The 18919-nt window shown below is 44.6% G+C and overlaps 1 protein-coding gene across 3 annotated transcripts in view; it reads left to right on the top strand.

Moving 5' to 3' along the window:
- The window catches only part of SYT9 (synaptotagmin 9), a 244015-nt gene that overhangs the window by 190393 nt on the left and 34703 nt on the right, over positions 1-18919 (top strand). The window contains exons 4-6 of one of the 3 annotated variants that reach the window (XM_066366479.1): positions 4985-5105; positions 6564-6735; positions 8807-8936. In XM_066366479.1, the coding sequence (XP_066222576.1) occupies positions 4985-5105; positions 6564-6735; positions 8807-8936 (423 nt within the window). Of the gene's footprint in view, positions 1-4984; positions 5106-6563; positions 6736-8806; positions 8979-18919 lie in introns of those variants that run through there. The other 2 variants (XM_066366477.1, XM_066366485.1) reach the window with 2 other exon arrangements.

Genomic DNA, 18919 nt, shown 5'->3' with positions numbered 1-18919 from the left:
TTGTTCTTGTTTTCTGGTTTCTTAGAGTGGAAGCTGAGGTCATTGACTTGAGAATTCTTTTCTTGTGGAACATAAGCATATTAGTACTATAAATTTTCTACTAAGTGCTGCATTTCTCAAATTTTAGTATGTTGTGTTTTTATTTCAATTCAGTTCAAAATACTTTCTAATTTCTCTTTTATTTCTTCTTTGATCTATGGGTTACTTAGAAATGTGTTATATAGTTCTCGGGTATTTGAAGATTTTTCAGAAAACTTTTTGTTATTAACTTCTAATTCATTTCCATTGCAGACTGAAAATATACTTTAAATCTTCTCAAATTTAATTGAGACAAAATATGGTCTATCTTGTTCAGTGTTCTGGGTACACTTGCTAAGAATGTGTATTTTATTGCTGTTTGGTAGAGTATTTTTTAACCCTTTGAGTAGTGAGTTTTTTTTATTCTCACTGATCCCAGGGAGTGAGGTTTTTTTTCAAAAAATGAAATTGGTTCCAGTTACAGTTTTATTAACTTAAAATCATATTTGTTTGATAACCAATTTATGGAAACAAGAAGAACATACATTTGCCTTATTTTAAATGTTGCCTTACACATTTTTAAAATAAATCGATCATACTCTGGATGGTCAGGAGGCACGAGGACATACATGAATGTTCATACTACTCAAAGGGTTAATGTTACTCAGCCCTCTTAGTTGAAAGTGTGGTTCAGGTATTTAAATTTATGTCTATAACTTGTTTATTTTCACAATTCTATCAGTTTTTGCTTTATATAATATTTATATATCTTGAAGGTGTGCTATCAGGTGCATAAATATTTATTAGATTGTTATATGCTTTTGCTGAATTGACCCTTTCATCATAATGAAATGACCCTTTTTGTCCCTGGTAATATTCATTGCTCTGACATATACTTTATCTTATATTAATTTAGCCACACTAGATTTCTTTTAATTTATGTTAACATGACATATCTTTTTTATTCTTTTACTTTTACATTTGAAGTAAATTTCTTATAAAGAGCATGAAATTGTATCTTGCTGTTTCACTGAATCAGTCAATCTTTGCCTTTTATTTGGATACTTTTATCATTTACATTTAATATAATCATCAAAATAGGTTCAAACTTAATATCCACTGTTCATCTTGTATTTCTTTCAGAATTATATCTTCTGGTGTCATTCCTTTTTCTGTCTTCTTTTGGATTAATGTAGTATTTTAAAGCATTCATTTTATCTTCTTTTTTGGCTAATTAGCTATAAATCCTTGTTGTATTATTTTATTCATTTCTTTTGGATTTATACTATACATCTTTAACATGAACAACCTAACTTAAAGTTATATTATATTACCTGTACTATGTTTATAGTACAAGAACCTTACAACAGTTCTAGTTTCATATTTTCCTAGTGTAATGAGAATTTCTCAATATTGATTTTCCAGTCTCAGAGCAGACTCTAAATGGGCCTACTTGGGTTACATAACTCATCTCTGAACAGACAATGGTAGTTGTGACATGAATATTTTGGTAAGCCTGAATTCTTGCAGCAGCCCTCCTAGAACTTCATGAAATTGATAAAGAGCTCACCAGAAGAATCTAGCAAGAGGAATGCAAAAGTGTACTAGAGCTGTCATAGACAGGCACACATATCACAGGAAGAGTTTATAGATTGACAGGTAGAGAATTCACACACACTTGCTATAAATTCCCAATATACCTTACCAACAATATTGAACGTGGCCACACAAAGCAGCAAAGGAAGCATTTCTCTGTGTGACATTTTCCTTCCCCTTGTACCCTCCAGGGCACTCAAGCTGAAAAGAATCCAAGCACTACACCCCCTTTTATGTTTGACTTGTATCAGTATTCTGGAAAAGTTTTTACTAACAATATAAGCATGTCAGTGTAATGCAGAGTTTCTCAACCTTGCGACTATTGACATTTTGGACCAGATAAATCTTTGTAGTGAAGGGATGCCCTATACATTGTAAGACATTTCGCGGCATCCCAGGACTCTACCCACTAGATGTCAGTAAGGCACCCACTTCCCAAGTTTTAGCAATCAGAAATTTCTCCAGGTAGTAGCAAATGGCCCTGAGGAAGCAAAACTGCTCCTGGTTGAGAACCATTGGTTTAAAAGAATGTTTACAAACATCAGGTCCTACAGGTTCTTGACCTCAAATTAGCATCAGCTGATGGTAATAAAGCAGAATTAGCATTAGGTGCCATCAACTCCTGTTTTCTATCCCAGCAAGCTCATCTCTCATCAGGGGACCATGTCTGTTTTAATTGCTGCAAATACGCCTCCCAGAACCAGACAAAAACAATGCTCAACAATGACAACCACAGCAAATGTTAAAAGAATGAGAGTGGGTGGGTGGGTGGATGGATGGATGGATGGATGGATGGATCATAGAGGATGGATGATGGAGGATGGATGGATGGAGGATGGATAGATGGATGGATGGATGATAGAGGATGGATGATGGAGGATGGATGGATGGAGGATGGATAGATGGATGAATGGATGGATGGATGGATCATAGAGGATGGATGATGGAGGATGGATGGATGGATGGATGATAGAGGATGGATGATGGAGGATGGATGATGGAGGATGGATGGATGGATGGGTGGATGGATGGATGGAAAGAAAAATATGGATGATTATCTACAGTGTTACTCTGAGGAAAGGAGTGACGTAAGTCATATGTACGTAAGAAAAGGAGATATTGTACTTAAAATTTCTATATTTGAATTTTATCATTTTTACTCTCAGACATAGAAATTTTAGTTATTTATTTTTAAAGCACTTGGAAATGAAAGCAATCATTTTCTCTTTGATAACTATTCTTTAATTTGCCGGGTTTGTTTTTTATTAAGAACAAATGTGGACACTAGCCCTAGTTCACATTCTGTAGTATCACCAAGTCTAAAGCTCTGATTTTATTTTTCTTTTAACTCATGAGCAAACTGTCATAGAATATAAATATTTGTGAATGGGGTTTATGCTGGAAAAAAATGTACTTTGCACAAAAGTAACTTGACATATCATATCTGGTTCTGTGCATTGGCCTTGAAGGTCACATCTCAAACCCTGCAGAGCTTATGCAGTGTGGGCTGTCAGGAACTATACGCTGAAAAGATGGGTGGTGATGAAGGTTCATAGGCATGAGTTTGATCACTCCTGTTTTACTTCATCCCACCAGGATGGTCTGGGCAAATGAGGGGAGAGAAGGGGTGGGCTAGGTGCAGTGAATCCCTCTGAGGGAGAACAGGTGTCTGGGTGTTCTGCTTAAGGCAGACAGAAGGCAAAGGAGTAAGGAAGAGAAAAGATTATGTGAGGGGCAGCTGGTGCTTCTCTTTCTTCTATGCTACCAGAAAGAAGCTGGGTCAGAGCCTCCCTTTTCAGTGAGACAGACACTCCTCCCGCCGTATGAAACACAGTGGTGCAAAGCAGTCCAACATCTGCCCGTGTGACACCCCCACTCTCATGGAATTCTCATCTCTCTTCCTCATCTCCACCCTGGAGAGAAAGACCGAGCCACCTGGGTCTCTTGAGGTCAGGGTTCCAGGAAGCAGGAGAACCTGGCTTGCAAGGTGAGGACATTCATTTACACGAGGCAAGCGACGCATGGAGATACAGAGCAATCCATCTGCCTTCACGACCAAACAGATTGCCTCGCTTCGTCCTCTAGCAGAAGCAGTCAGGGCAGGGAAGCTGGGTGAGGTGACCTTCCGGAGCTGAATCGGTGCCTTTAAAAATAGAAGACTCCTTGAGAAGGGGAGGAGAGGCTGTGGATGTTCAGGGTAAAAACTGGGCTCCCCAGAGCATTGTCAGTATGAAACTGTATTAATTAGTCAGGCGTACCCAACTTAATAACCTCAGGTATCACAGAAATTGAAACTAAATGAACTGGCTTTTTTATTTTCCTGTCTAGTTACACTCTCCCTGGAGGAAGAGAAGCATGTTTTCTGACTTGTTCAAATGGCTGTGTGCTACCTGAGGAGATGTTTTCCCCAACAGAGGGAAATGGGGCTCCTTAGAGACACACCAGGAGCAGACATGCGCTGGGGCAAAGTGGGAGTCCCCGGATGGGCGGTAGAGGCCTGTGGGTCTGGGCCCCAGCCATCCCAACCATCCCAGCCATCTCTCCCTGTGTGGACACTGCTCGGGGCTCTGTCTGAGGCTGGGTGCATTCGGAGCTGTGATGTGTGGGGTTACTGGGTACCACTCGCAGCTTCTGAAGGGTCCTGGTCCAGAGCCATGTAGGGACTAGATGTTTCCAGGGTCCAGGGGAGCTGTGTGTGTGTGTGTGTGTGTGTGAGTTGGGGTAGGGGGTGTTTGCAGGATTTACGAGGGTACTGTGGCAAACTCAGGGGGACTGTGGAGGGGAGTGTGTGGGCAATGGTGCATATGGAGGACTTCGTGGGTTAGGCCATGTAGGAAATGAGGGTGGGAGGGTCTCCGAGGGCTGTGTGGGACCTGTGTGAGAGACTGCGTGTGGCTGCGTGGGGCTGCACGCAGGGTGCGTCCGGGTGCAGGGCCGAGGTGGGGCTGCACAGCCCCGCAGGGCTCCTCTTTGTGTAGTGTTGTTCTGGGGGCTGTGTGTGGATTGTGATGGGGATACGAAGGGACCTGCATGGGGGACTCCATGGGGAATAGTTTAGGCTGTGGGGGAACTTCTGCTCTGAGGGCTACTTTCTGGACCGTGGGGACTTGTGTGAGGCTGTGCAGGGCGGCAGGTGGCCGGATTGAGGATGACAGAGACCCTGGATGGCCTGCACAGCTTTGCCATCTAAAGATGGGCTGTGTTTCTTTGGGGGAAGGGGCTCCCAAAGGACAGGCGTTTATTCTTCTCTATGTGACCGACATGAAGGTGAGAGGCACCAGGGGTTCAGGAGATGATCACCCTGCAGCTGATCCTTCTGCACACCAGGCTGGAAATGCCAGCTAACGCTTCAGTTGTGCTTTCTCAACAGGACAACGTGGATCTTGGAGAGCTGATGTTTTCCCTCTGTTACCTTCCAACGGCCGGCAGACTGACCATCACCATTATAAAAGCAAGGAATTTAAAGGCAATGGACATAACAGGAGCATCAGGTGGGACATTCTGTAATTCAGACTTTCTCCTATGGTTCTGTTGTAGTACCTTACAAAGTTTCTAGTAGAGTTCTAAGTACATGAACTCTGAACTCAAAGTACCTTGGTTTAATTACTGCCCTAAATAGCTGTGTGACCTAAGGCAAGTCACTTTACCTCTCTGGGCTTCAGATTCCCCATCTGTAAAATGAGGGTAATAATAGTAACTGGCTTCCTGAGTTGCTATAAGAGTAAATGAGTTAACACATATAAAGCCAAAAGAACATACATGCCTGGTGCATATTAGGTGCTATCTTTTGTTAGCTGTCATCATTATTATTATTCTCTCTTAAGTCTTCTTCACCATAATTGTGAACTGAGCCTACAATTTACACATGATGCTACAGCTTATCTAATTGAGTCTTTGCTCAGATATAAGCAATTACCATTTCAGGCTCACTGAAGACTGAAGAATCCTATATCCTTATGAAAGGCTCATTAGTGACTATGGAGTTTGATTTTTCCAGTAAATCGAACATGTCCCTTAAATTCTAAACCCTAAAAAAGCCCCAATATGCAGTTTCTAACATGCGAAATCACAAGCAACTCTGCAGGGGCTCCTGAAATGTGGTCCTAAAATATCCAGTCCACTGGCTGTGGTCACTGAAATCAAAGGTCACTGAAATCAAAGGCAGTGTATTCTGCTTCCTGTACTCCACTGTTTTTCCAGGCAGAAAAAGATGTGGCCTCGTCTGGGTTTCTCAGTCCCTCCTGGACAGTGTGTGGGAGTCAGAGCAACACATTGTTATGCAGGTGAAGAGAGAAGAACTCCCACTGAGCAGTAGGACAGTGAAGTGGAACCCGGAAAGTCCCACCTGAAGCCGAGACCAGCCTTGTTCCCTGTCACACCATCCCAGCATCGCAGCACAGCAAGCCTCTCCCTGACGTGCTGAACTGCTTCCCCCTTTGAAACCCCACTGCAAGCAGCTCTGGGGCTCAAGAAAATCAACCCCTAAAATTCCCCCTGTCCTCTAAAAATTCAGCTTCTCCCTTTCCTAAAGACCTGATGTTTAGGAAAAGGTTGTCCAGAGCGGCTCCACGTTGGGACCTGCAGCCCATTTCTCCACGCCTTTGAAAGTGCTTTTGCATTTCTCTGCCTGTCACAGCCAGGCAGGTCTTAAATTCTAGCTGGAATGGTTTCTAATTTGGTAACAGATGTTTTTTTTTCTCTTCACACTATTTTTAAATCCCATGCATTTTGAGGAGACAGAGTCCTGTGCCTTTTTGTGAATGATTGACTTAATTGTCCTAACTCTAGTTACTGCTCCGGCATCATATTAATTAAAATGCTCCAACTCCAGTCTACAGGCAGGTAAAGGAGTTCTGCGTACACAGTCCGTGACACTCCACAGTGATGAAACTGGCGGCCTAAGTCTACCTCTGTCCTCACGGTATCCCTGCTTGTCTCGGTCTCTGCAGATCCCTACGTCAAAGTGTCACTGATGTGTGACGGCCGACGGCTGAAGAAGAGGAAGACGTCCACCAAGAGGAACACCCTGAACCCCGTTTACAACGAAGCCATAGTCTTTGATGTCCCTCCTGACAACATTGACCAAATCCATCTGTCCATAGCAGTCATGGACTACGACCGGTGAGAGACCTGGAGCTCTTTCTCAGTGCGAGTCTGCTGTGTCCAGGCGAGGAGGGCGGAGGGGGCAGTGCAGCCAGAGAGTCTCAGTTGGTGCCCTGGCAGCAGGAAGTGCCTCGAACGAGCAGCTCGTGGAAAGCTGATGGACAAGGAGTTCGAACCAGACTGTAGAGTCAGTTTATGGAAGTGCCTGTTAGCGCTCGTCCTTCTTCATCTTCCTGTACCCCCATCCCTTCCCCCCTTCCCCCCTAGACTCCCAGCCTGGAGAACTGTGGCCCCACTGGTCTCAATGTTCTCTTGGGCAATCCTGCCTAGCCGTCATGGAAACATTTCACTCAAAACAACAGAGTGATCACTTCAGCTAGACAGTCAACATTTCTAAATACGTACATAACTTTGTTATTTTTTTCTTCTCCCAATGTGTTTAATAAAGATCATTTCCATCCACTTAAGTCTGAAAGCAGACACAGAAATGTTCTCTTGAAAATGCTAGAATCAGTATGGATGACAGGGTACATTAAAATGTATAAGATGCTCAACTTCCTAATTAATACAGCACAGAAGAGATATTTATAGCCTACATTGTAGCCAATTGTGTATTTAAAGGACAGATTTGAAAAACAGTCACTTTAATATGCAAAGGAAGTACCAACAGGGAATTATATATGTTAAACCAGTCATTAGACTGAAATGAAAAGTATCTTTTTAATTGGAAACCTCCCACGTGGTCTGGGCACAATTATGAAAAAAAATCATTCTGACTTCTAATGTAATCTTCCAAATATTATTCGCAGCTAAAAATTTTCCCACATACCCCTGAAATGTCAGTAAAACAGCTCCAGTGCCCTGAACACTTTTTCCAGCAGATGTCTGGGTGAAGCATAGCTATCTTACAACCCAAGGGGCACGTGAGTGACCGAGCTACTCATGGGTGTGACAGCCCACACTGAGCAGCAGACCTCCTCCTGTCTCCTCCGGACAACACGCCACACCGGTAGTGTCACGCCACAGGAGAGGACACTGCCCACCAACCATGGAAAGCTAGGCCAGCATTTTCCAAGCTATTGCCAAGTTTCCCGTACTGGAGAATCTGATTATGTGGGCTCTGCTTCAGTTTAATTCTCAGTAAACTCATGAATCTGTCCCGGAAAAATCCATGGCAGAATCCATGGAGCTTCTGCATGCAACTGATTTGAATGAGCATAGACTCAAATACCCTTCACAAGGCTTCTTCACCTTGTCTCCCCTTTACTTCCTGCACAAATAAGACAGAAAACCTTCATCTCTGCAGGAAGAAAAAAGGAGAGAAAGTCTGTGTGTTTGTGTGTTTGGATCTCAAACAGCTAAAAGATGGGCCATGTCACTCTAATTATGCAAAGGAGTTCTTATACAAATCTACTAAGGATAAAAAAAGGGGGAGGGGGACTAAGGCAGGGATCTACCCAAGCAACATTTCAGAAATATTAGCCCTAACGTCAAAGGAGCTAAAGATCTTTTTATAGTAGGGAGGTCAAATTGGGTCCAAGAAGCAGAGCTGGATTTGGAAGGAGGGAGGAAAGGGTGTGAGAAACACGTGCTCTAAAGAGAGGGGTAGCAAGGAGACCCAGCTCAAAACACAGCTGGCCCTCTATCAGTACTTGGTTGCCTCTTGCAGGAATTTGAGCCGCTGTTATTGCAAGAAACTCCTTCCAGGTGGCCCCCTTTCATTACGTGGGTTCGGAGGTGTGGAGGTCAGCCTAGTTCCCAAACCAGACAGAGGCGGCATCCTCAGCATGCACTGGGGAGCTCTTCAAACACAGGGTTCTTGGGAATAAGCTAAGCTGTGTCATGTGACACTTTCTTGTTACAAGCACCTAGGTGTGAGGGTCAGACTTGGCTTCTATTCTCTGTGCCGCTCTGTATAATACTGAATCACAATTCCTATTCTCTGATATGCTTAGAATCTAGTTTTAAATTATGGAATGAAAAGAACCAACTCCCCCTAGTTCCTTTATATATATTGGTTTAATTGAGCAGTTATTGTTCTTACCTACCAAAATTTTCAGAAAAAAACTATTGTGGACCATTTTCACAGTATAGGTCACAATGAGATCATCGGCGTGTGTCAAGTAGGCAACAAAGCTGAGAGGCTGGGCAGAGACCACTGGAGTGAAATGCTGTCATATCCTCGGAAGCCCATTGCACACTGGCATTCCCTGGTGGAGGTAAGACCCGATCCCCACATAGTCCACTTTATGGAAAAATAAATGCTTGACTGTTGAAATGGAGGAACCACCAAAAATACGAGTGTCCATTTCCCGGTCTGTTTGGAACTGTGTTCAGTCTGAGGTTGAGTCTGTGATCCCCACCAGCCTGGTGGGTTTTGAGCACAGTTCAGGAAGCATCCCTCACTTTGACTGTCTCTCTGATTCTGTATTATAGCTTTGGGTTGACATGTTAAGGACATCTACAGGATCTGGGTGAGTGTGGCATTTTCAGGCTGTCATGTGGTGATTTATGCCTGACATCAGAAAGAACTTGAGACTGGGAGAGAGGAGGCCTGGATACTAGGACCTTGTGATACTGGACAAGTTGATAAGTATCAGGTCCAACTACATATGATAAAAGTCGAATAACAATAAGTAAAATGAAACTTTATTTCTGTCTTACCTAATAAAGGCCCAGAGGAAGGTTTTCTAGATTGTTATAGTGGCTCCGTGATCAGTAGAGCCCTAAACTTCTTCTGTCTTTCTACTTCACTAACCTAGCATGGTGCTTTTTTATTTATTTATTTTTTAAGGTCACCTCAGGGTACAATATGACTGCTAAGCTCTAGCCGTCACATATCTTGTAGGCCATAAAAAGGTGACCAAAAACACACACATTCCTTTTCCAAGGATTTTCCTTGATGTCTCATATGACACTGGTACTTACAATTAGCTTAGTCACAACTTAGTCACATGGACATGTGTGGGAAATGTATTCTTTTTGTTGAGTAAAAATGTGGCCAACTAAAAACTAGGGTTTTGTTTGCAGTGAAGAAGAACACAGTGGATACCTAGAGGCAATGGGCCATCATTCTGTCTCTCACAGCCTCATTCTTGCTCTCACTCCCTCACCATTTACTTCTCATTTAGTCTTTTCCCATTCATTTCTGCTCATTGAATCACTCTCTTATTTACTTACTAACTCATTCTCTCAAACATAAATTGCATTTGCTAGGCAACATTCCTGCAGGTCAAATGCCATATTAGGTACAAAAAATGGATGTGAATAAGAAACCATCCCTTCCTTCCCTGAAGAGCTTGCACATCATAAGAGAGACAGAATGTGGCAAGTAAACTAGTCATTAAAGTGCATAGTCATAATCATTATCATACACCCAGTATGCACAGCAGCACAAAGCAGGAGAGTGCATGGCGTGCTGAGATGCAATTGTCCATGAAGCGTTTCTTCCTCCTGCTCCTGGTCGGTGAAGAGATCTGAGCCCCTGGGAGCATGGGTTGCAGGCAGAGCCCTTTTCTATTCCTCTCCCGGGGCAGACAGCTCTGCCCCCTGCCTAGCCATCCTCAGAGGCCATCAGCAGGAGTTCTGCTGCCGTGGGCAGTCAGGTTAGTCTGGTTGAGGGGAACAGGCAGGCAGCTGTAGAGAGGCAGAGAGGCCCCTGTCTGGCCTGGGGACAAAGGGACTGGCTTCTTTTGTTGCAGATAGTGCCTGGAGGGAGAAGAGCAAGACAGGGTTTATAGATTGCTTCTGAGCTCCAGGATATTCAAGTAGAGCTTAGGACCCCCGATTTGCAGGTCCCTGAGGACACCTCTGCCCCTGGGCCATTGAAGCCGAAACTTTTTCTTTCCTGGACTCAAAATTAATCCCCAAGGGAGACCCACAGGCCCCGTGAAGCACCCGAGAAGTAGCTGGAGGCCTGATGCTGACTGAACTGCCCCGCACTTCTTAAGCTCCTGGTGCAAGTTTCAAACAATTCCTGTAAGCTCATTAAACTGTGCCTGTCACTAGCAGGGCAGTTAGAGCAGTGCTAGTAGACTTTTGCGCCCTTGGAAGTCCTTGCTGACTTCAATTCTTATTTGTAATCTGGAGTGTCAAAGAGAGTCAAAGCTCTATGTTTCTCAAGACACAGGAAATGGGAAAGGATAGGACAAGGGCTGAGCCCTGCGCCCTGATTGTGTACAAGCGTGTCTTTCTCAGCAAGCTTGCCGGAGACTAACCCTGGGTAGCGCATGCACGAGGGGCCCTGAGCAGCAGCGCCCGCACGCGGCACGACGGATGGCAGACGGCGGACCTTGGAGGCTTTCTTCTCCGCCAAGGAAAAGATGCTGTATGACTTTGGGCAGGGAGAAATACTCCTTAAACCCTCAGCGCTTGGCTCTTTGCAATCTCTGTTTGTCAGTTATATAAGTGACAAATAAATGTTTTTAGGGTTAAACCACTGAATCTTGGGAATCAATTGTTCCAGATGCTAGAATAACTGGTTAATAACAATGGTCGTTTCTCAACTGTTGCCACAGAACTTAGGACATGAAACACATGAAGGGCAGAACCCAGGGAGGCTGTCCCTGCCCTGTGGTTTCCTGTCTCTTTGAAGTATGTGCCCAGGACTCCAGATCCATCCTGAGAGGAGAAGCAATACTTTTCCTTTTAAAAATAAATGCGCAACTAGCGGAAGTGGGGCACTGGTACCAGAGGAGATGAAAAGCAGAATCGGAGAGGTCACTGCACTTGGGTAACAGCCGTGAGGATGGAGGGGGCTGCAGGCAGGGCAGTCAGAAGCTCTCACTTTGGAGTTCGATGGACCTAGATTCAAGTCCTTGTACTGCCACTCACAAGTTGTTTTTTTCCTTTCTGAATCTGACTTTTCTCATCCCTAAAGCGGCCATTACAGTACCTGTCTCTCAAGGGTGGTGATGAAGATTAAACCTTCTAACATGTGTGAAGCACAGAGGCTGTCACATGGTAAATGCTCAGGAAAGTCCCCAGTTATAGTCATTATTATGTATGTCCCATACCCTGAGTGACTGCTGTGTGTCCTCGTGTGACTTTTACACCCAGAAACATCATCCATAATGTTTGTGCGTGGAGGATCACAGGGAGGTTGGAAATCCCTCATCCCCTGCACTCACCGTGAGCCATTACCACAGATTAGGGGGAAGGGGTCATTTGCAACTTTGATGGACACAGATGTATGCATATAAGTTCTGTTTTTTTCTCCTTTCTTCCTTAGCCTTAAAAATAAGTTGCTGTTATACCCTCGTCCCTTAAATTTCTGCTTTAAAACAAAAATAATAATTAAGTCCCAGTTCCAGTGTGTGTGTGTACATAAGCCTATGTGTTCGAATGAAAGACGGAGAAAAAGGGAAAAGAGAGAACATGGAAGAGTCAGGATTTAGTGTGAAGGGAGGCTGGCCTGGCAGAAGCTCTTCTCTGCTGGGGCCTGAGGGGCCAGGTTAGGACTGAGCCCCAAGCCTACAGAGATCTGGCAGCCCACGTGGGGCTGCGTCCAGCATGCCCTGACCTTGCCAGGGCAGGTGGCAGATGGAGTCTTCAAAGCCAATGAGTCCAGAAATATATTTCTCTCTCAGGGATTCTGGATGTGTTCACTGCACACTCAAAGGTCAGCCAGTCCCGTTCCCTTTACTGCCCAGGATGTCAAAAGCTTGGGAAACTAAGAGGACTCCCTCAGAGCAGGCTACCTGGATGGGAGGTCAGGAGTGTCCCCTCTGTGGGGCCTCAGGAGATGACAAAACTCTAGGACTCCCACCACAGCCCCCTCTGCGATATATCCAAGAGAAGACGGTGTTGACCTGGCCACCTCCCAGCACCCTGCTTACCTTCCAGATGTGGAGCCAGCCTGCTCACGAGCCCAGAGAGAATCGTAGAAACAGTCGCAGGCTTTCATTGCTTCCCTGTGTAGCGCTACGTACACCCTCTCCATTAACAAGTTGTAAACCTGGTTTGGTGGGAAGACCATGCACAGATACCATTTGATTAAATCAAATTTTGCTTTCCTGGAAAAGATAGCAAACAGAGCTCTAATCAGAATTCACGGTGAAGATCAGCAGCATTGTCCGGACTGGCAGAAGTGCAAGATTCTAAACCTCAGAGTCCTACTCAGGGGTGCCCAGAGCCTTCCTGTCTCCAGGCTCAGCCTTTTCCACATTGTCCAGAAGGCTACCAGAGGCTAACAGGGTTCGGTGCCTGACTGGTCTGGTGGTCTGCTCGGACCACCTCAGCCCGATGTCCCCTGTAACTAGGGTTCTACAATTCCCAGCATAACTAGGGAGCACAGTGAATCCTGGCAGGCTGAGTCCTTATCTACCATCCTCTGCCTTCTTAAGGGTGTGAACTTTAGCTATAGAACTAGAGCCAATGTCAGCTGTGCAGACTCCACAGGGAGTTATACTATTAGGCCCTTTTAGCCAGGTGCCCAGAAAAGCCTACCTGGAGTCTTCGGGGTCCAGACGTCCCAAGAGAAAGCATCTGACTGCCCTGTTGGGTTAGGTGTCCACCTCGGTCCAGTTTGCAGCAGGTCATGGAAATGTGATCTGGTACTCACTCAACCCAGAAGGCGGGACTCAGGCTTCCTGAGCTGGGCCCTGACAGGACAGAGTAATTGACAAAAGTGAACACAACTGTTAACCCAGAAGATTTTGAAGTGAGGGAGTCAGAGAGGCTATGGCATTCTGGGGTAACTGTTACTCACAACAGAGTTATGAAGTAAATAGTAGTGATTCTCCGGAAAGAGGGTGGGTGACTAGAAAAAGCCAAGCAGATCAGGTTTCCCCAAAGGGGGTTGGTATTTTGCAGGCTTGGATCCTGGTGAGAAATAGACCAGCAGAGAAGGAAACTTGAGACAGAAAAAGTATTTTGAAAACGCATGGCCTGAAGCACAGGACTTGGAAAAGCTTGGGAAGTGCTGCCACTCACCCAGTGGGAGGTACCTGAGCTGCCCCTTGGCACCCACCTTCAGGTCTTGGGAAACACTGAACTCCAGTCGTGAGTGAACCTAGACACGATCACATGCTTTGTGATCAAGAACTGAGCATAAGCCTAATGTGCATGTCGGGGGTAGGAATGGAGGAGATGAGCAGTGAATCTGTGGAGGCCACGTGTCACCACACCGCCTCCCCTAGGTCGTGAGAGGCTCCCCGACACGTAGGCCGGCAGAAAACCTCAGTATCTCAGAGAACAAAATGTTTGTTCTGTATGGAAATTGAGGAAGCAAGAAATGTTTAAAAGCTCATTAAAATAGCACAAGAAAATGTAACTTCCTTTATCTAAAACAAATGCCATTCTGGTAATAAACAGGAAGGGGGAAAAAAAGAAACTTGATCTTGCTAATTAATGTTTTTCAGTCATTTCTAGGTTCTATCAGTCTCTTTGGAATAAATATTCAATTAAATGTAACATTCAGTTTCCCAACTATACCTCTTTTTCTTTCTCCTGAGATCTCCTCTCTCCTTCCTCCTTCCCAAGCTGGCGTCTGGGTGCGGGGGAGCACAAAACGCATGCCTGTGGTGGTCTGGGCGTCCCTGTGCCTGGGTGTGTTTGTCTTGCTTGTTTCTGGCCAGCAGACGCCTCTGTCATTGCCTGTGCTGCTGAGGATCTCTGCGGGTGTAACACATGCCTGTTCTCAGCCTCAGCCAGGCCAGGAGGTTGCTCCTTGGGAGCTCAGCCCACTTTGAGGCTGACCAGACCCCACGTGAGCTATTGGTGGCCCTGCAAATCTTGAGGCTTGGTGCTCTGTCCCACTGCATGCCTGGCCCAGAAGGTCTTTTTTGCAACCCCTGGTGCAAAGTCACTTCCTCTCTTGCTGGAACACCCCCTGAAACACTGTCACCAGTACTGTCACCTCCTTTCCACATCCTCCAGGCATTCAAGGACACCCAGGAGCTGCTGGAGACTTTACTGCAATTCCAGGCATCGTCTTGATGCCTGTACGTGGCCATTTCTACATCGTTCCTCTAGCCTCGTGTTGGCTCAGAAGCCACATCTACCTTCAGCTGCCTCCTCAATTCACCTGAAACTCAGGGTTTTAAGCCTGAGGGGTGAAGCCAGACCTCACATCAGAGCCTTTTTCCTCCTCTCTTCCTATTTCTTCCACCAAAGGCTCACTACTTCTTCCTCCCGGCCAGTGGAAACTTCCTTCATATCCATAGCATGATTCCTCTCTACTTACCCTATGCTCAATGTCCAAGGTTTACTCTCAACATCTAAATGAAACATTTGGAATTTAGAAGTGTTTCTTTTCAGACAAGACCTGGCAATAGGGCATTGATTAATTGCATGGGACAACACGATTTACAGGGAATAGAAATACCGTTCCTATTACATAGATGTTGAAATAGTATTTGATGAATGAATGAATGAAAGAGACATATAATAAAAGCAGTTGGGTTCCTTTGGTTCTGAAGTTCCACAACTCCCCATGCAGTGGAGTCCAAAGTAGAAGTCAGTTCAGGGCAATGAAAAAGATTGAGACTGCATTTGCAGTAGGCTCTTCAAATAGAGATGGCTATTATTAAGCTCCAAGCTTGAATTACCTTTTCTCCATTTAGTAGGAGGATGTGAAAAGAGGTCGTTTGCACCCTTGCTTCCCATGCACTGCCATCTGATGATATTGGCTTTGCACTTTGAGTGCAGAGAAATATTCAGAACAGTGGCTGAGGCACCTTACTAAATCATGAAGGTTTCTCTTGAGCTTATATCAATGGCCAGATACTAAAGTACTTCAGTATCTTCTTTCATAAGAGAAAGAGGACATAGAAACAGCACAGAGATCCCCATGGTGAGTGGCACCATTGTACCCTGACTGAGAACTGATCAGGAGGTGATGAGACCATTAGTACACGGGTTGGCTTTTCCCACCAGGGAAACATTTTAGCAGCAGTTTTACACAAAGTAATGATTCACTCCACCTACATGTGAAGATTAGGAAAAAATGAAAACTAGTGGGAAAGTATTTTTTGGACAAAATAAAGGACTTACAATTGAGATCCACCCTCTCCCTCAAGTAAACTAGTTTTTATTGATGGGATTGAGCATGCCAGTATCCAAAAATACCTGCAGGGCCACTGAAGCAAAACTGATTGCAAAGCACAGAAAAAAAAATGTGCTCCATGTTTGGGAACCTGAAAAACATTAACAATCTTGTTAGAATCTGTTAAGTGGCCAGAATGTAGTTTGGACAAGTAGGCATGGTTAGTGTTAATGAGGTATTGTATTTCCATCTGGTGGAGTGAATGGTCAGCAAGCAAAGCTAAGAGCATTTGAATTTCCCAAGCAAACCTTCTCTCTTGTGTTAAATTATCCGTGTAAAAAAGGATGCTAAACATTTTCTCATTTAGCTGGTATACAAAACCAGTGACTCTTCCGAAGGTCTATAGAGATAATAATCACACATGACATGGAAGCATTAGGGTAAACACTGGAGGTATTAAAAGATAATCCTGTGTTGGAAAATAACATTTGCTGCCTGAACAGAGAGACAACTATATCTTGACTATCCTCTCATTCTCAAATGACCTGGCCCACAGCCCTGGCCAGGTAGCTCACTTGGTTAGAACATCATCCCAATATGCCAAAGTTGCAGGCAGGTTTGATTCTTGGTCAGTGCACATACAAAAAACAATAAATGAATGCATAAATAAGGGAGCAACAAATCAATGTTTCTCCCTCTCTCAATCTCTCCCTCCTTCCCTTTCTCCCCTTTCTTTCTCTCTCTCTCTAAAGTTAATAAAGGAAAAAAATATTTTAAAGAATGACCTTGCCCCAGCAGTCACTGTCCTGGACCATTCCTGTGGCACACTTCAATAGTAATTATATAAGAAAGTGGTTAACAGTGGGCTTGAGTCTTCAGCAATCATCTCCATTGCCAGGAGTGGCATTCAGATGCGACTGCTAATATAAAGGGCTTGATGGACCGATTCTTCCCCCTGCGTGAAATGAACTGGACTGTTTATGTCAGCCTCTGAAAGAACCACACCCCCTCGTGGTATCTGGGAAGAGGAGAGTACTGACTGGGTGAAGGGGGGCCTACAGCCATGGTGGAGCATCGTGGTCGAGGACATCAGGAGGACCACTGCCCCTGGAGATGGTCTTGCAAGACACGTGCCTGTTGAATGCTATCTCCCAAATATCACCAGAACGTCTGTTGATATGACAAAACCGAGTGTATTGCTTACCTGGTAATGGAAAGGAAAGGGAAAAGGCAAAGTCTGAGTTATGAAGATTTTAAAATTTAGTTTAAGGTCATTTTTTCTGTGTGGCAAGAGGGGGTGGGACAAGCCGGGGGGCGTGGTTAGGCTTGGGTAAATATCGTGCTGTCATAGTTTAGGTGGACACAGCAAGCTGAGGATTTTGCGTGTTGGGGTGTAAATTGTCTGTTGATGCTTTCTAAAGAATTGATGGTCTTTTTGGAAGTCCTTATAATGAGCAATAATTTCAAAGGTTTTATTTATTCATTTTAGAGAGAAAGAGTGAGAGAGAGAAAGAGAAGGGGGGGAGGAGCAAGAAGCATCAACTCCTATAGGTGGCTTGACCAGCCAAGCCCAGGGTTTTGAACCAACGACCTCAGCATTTCAGGTTGATGCTTTATCCACTGTGCCACCATAGGCCCGGTGAGCAATAATTTTATTTAGCTTGGCAAGAGTCTTCTCCAGGAATAGTAAAGTTGCTAATGAAGACAATAAAATAGTAAAGTCAAGTTAATGAGTGATTCTGCATACAGCAGTGTTAGGGGAGATGGCTTTAGTTCTTATGCCCCAGGAACAAAAAGCAGAAGGAGAGCTGGGGGTCTGCCTGGTCCACAGGCACCCACTCAGACAGCGTGAACGTTTGTTCATTGTCTCCCCAGCACCAACACCCCCTTTCTGATGTCCGTGACTCTGGTTCGGGAGTCTAGGAATCCTGGCTTCATCCTTGGCTCCAGTAGTGGAGCTAGGACCTAGTCTCAGCCTAAACCAGTCAAGCCAACCATGGGGATTAGAATCGTATAAGCTGCTTTAATCAGAAAGTATTATAGAACTTTTTTTGTGTGAATGCTTGGATAAAGATGCTCTTTCTTTCTTGTTGGATGTAAACAAGGAAGCACATCCCCAGAGCAGCTGTGGCCCTTTCAGACCTCTGGAGAAGCCAGGCTTTGGGTGAGGCCAACCCCATGGGTGGCAGAATAGAGAGAGAAAAGGAATCCTGACCCTCAAAAGCATAGGATTGAGCAAGCTTCTCTGGTAAGTGTAGGGTCAGCTAGGTAAGCCTATACACTTCCTTTGTTATGTAAGCAGCATGAGCGGGACTTCTGTTGCTTGGAACGGAAAATACCTTCTCTAGGCCACAAGTGAACACCCACGCCCTGTTGCATGCAGTTCCCTTGGAGTGAAGAGAGAACCACTTCCAAAGTCGCCAGGAGATCAACCCTTCTGTCTTGTTCACCGTCATATATCCAATCCCTAACAAAGCATGTGGGTACATGGTAGACATTTCATTTTTCCTAATAAAACAAATTACTGATATTTGTTTAGTTTAGCTTGTGTGTTGAAACAGTTATGGCCAAAAGAAAGACTCTCTGCTCTTAACGACACACAAGTAATGTAAAAATTTAGGAGAAAAACTGCTTTCCTTTTGCTTTGTATCTTACTTACCAAAGGGGAATTCCAATCCCGCGTGGACCGAGGGAGCCCGGGTGTTCGCCCTCCCAGGCCACGCCCCTGGGTAATAAAGGCTCAGTCCCGCTGGGGCGAAGGTCGGCCATGGCTGTCTTGTCCTGTCTGCATGTCCTAGCATGTACTGCAGCTCATTTGTTTAAAATTATATGCTGTTTAATAACAGTATTTTAGCAACGGAAACATTATATTTTAACCCTAGATTTATTATTTTTATTTATAAGCTAAAGGTCCAAAGTCTGTGATTAGCAGTGGTAGAATTACATGTTTTCCCCCGTTTTTAAATAAAGTTCAGGACATGAAATATGATGACATTGATCATTCAAATGCTGAAAAATAAGGAAAGGGGGCTTTTAAAAAGCCAGGGAAACTCGACAAATCATTGAGCACTTATATCATGCAGTCTTAACTTCTAGGTATAGGAGGTGCTATTGGGAGTTGTGCTCAGAATGTCGGGAAGAGAAGCAATTATGTGTATAAGGTGTGATTTTTTTTTTCTGGTATAGCTGACAGATCTGAATGGAGTTTGCTTCAAT

Source organism: Saccopteryx leptura, chromosome 1 (genome assembly GCF_036850995.1).
Source record: "Saccopteryx leptura isolate mSacLep1 chromosome 1, mSacLep1_pri_phased_curated, whole genome shotgun sequence".
Taxonomy (NCBI): Eukaryota; Metazoa; Chordata; class Mammalia; order Chiroptera; family Emballonuridae; genus Saccopteryx; species Saccopteryx leptura.
The sequence above is the reverse complement of the archived record's forward strand: the minus strand, read 5'-3'. Positions and strand labels throughout refer to the sequence as shown.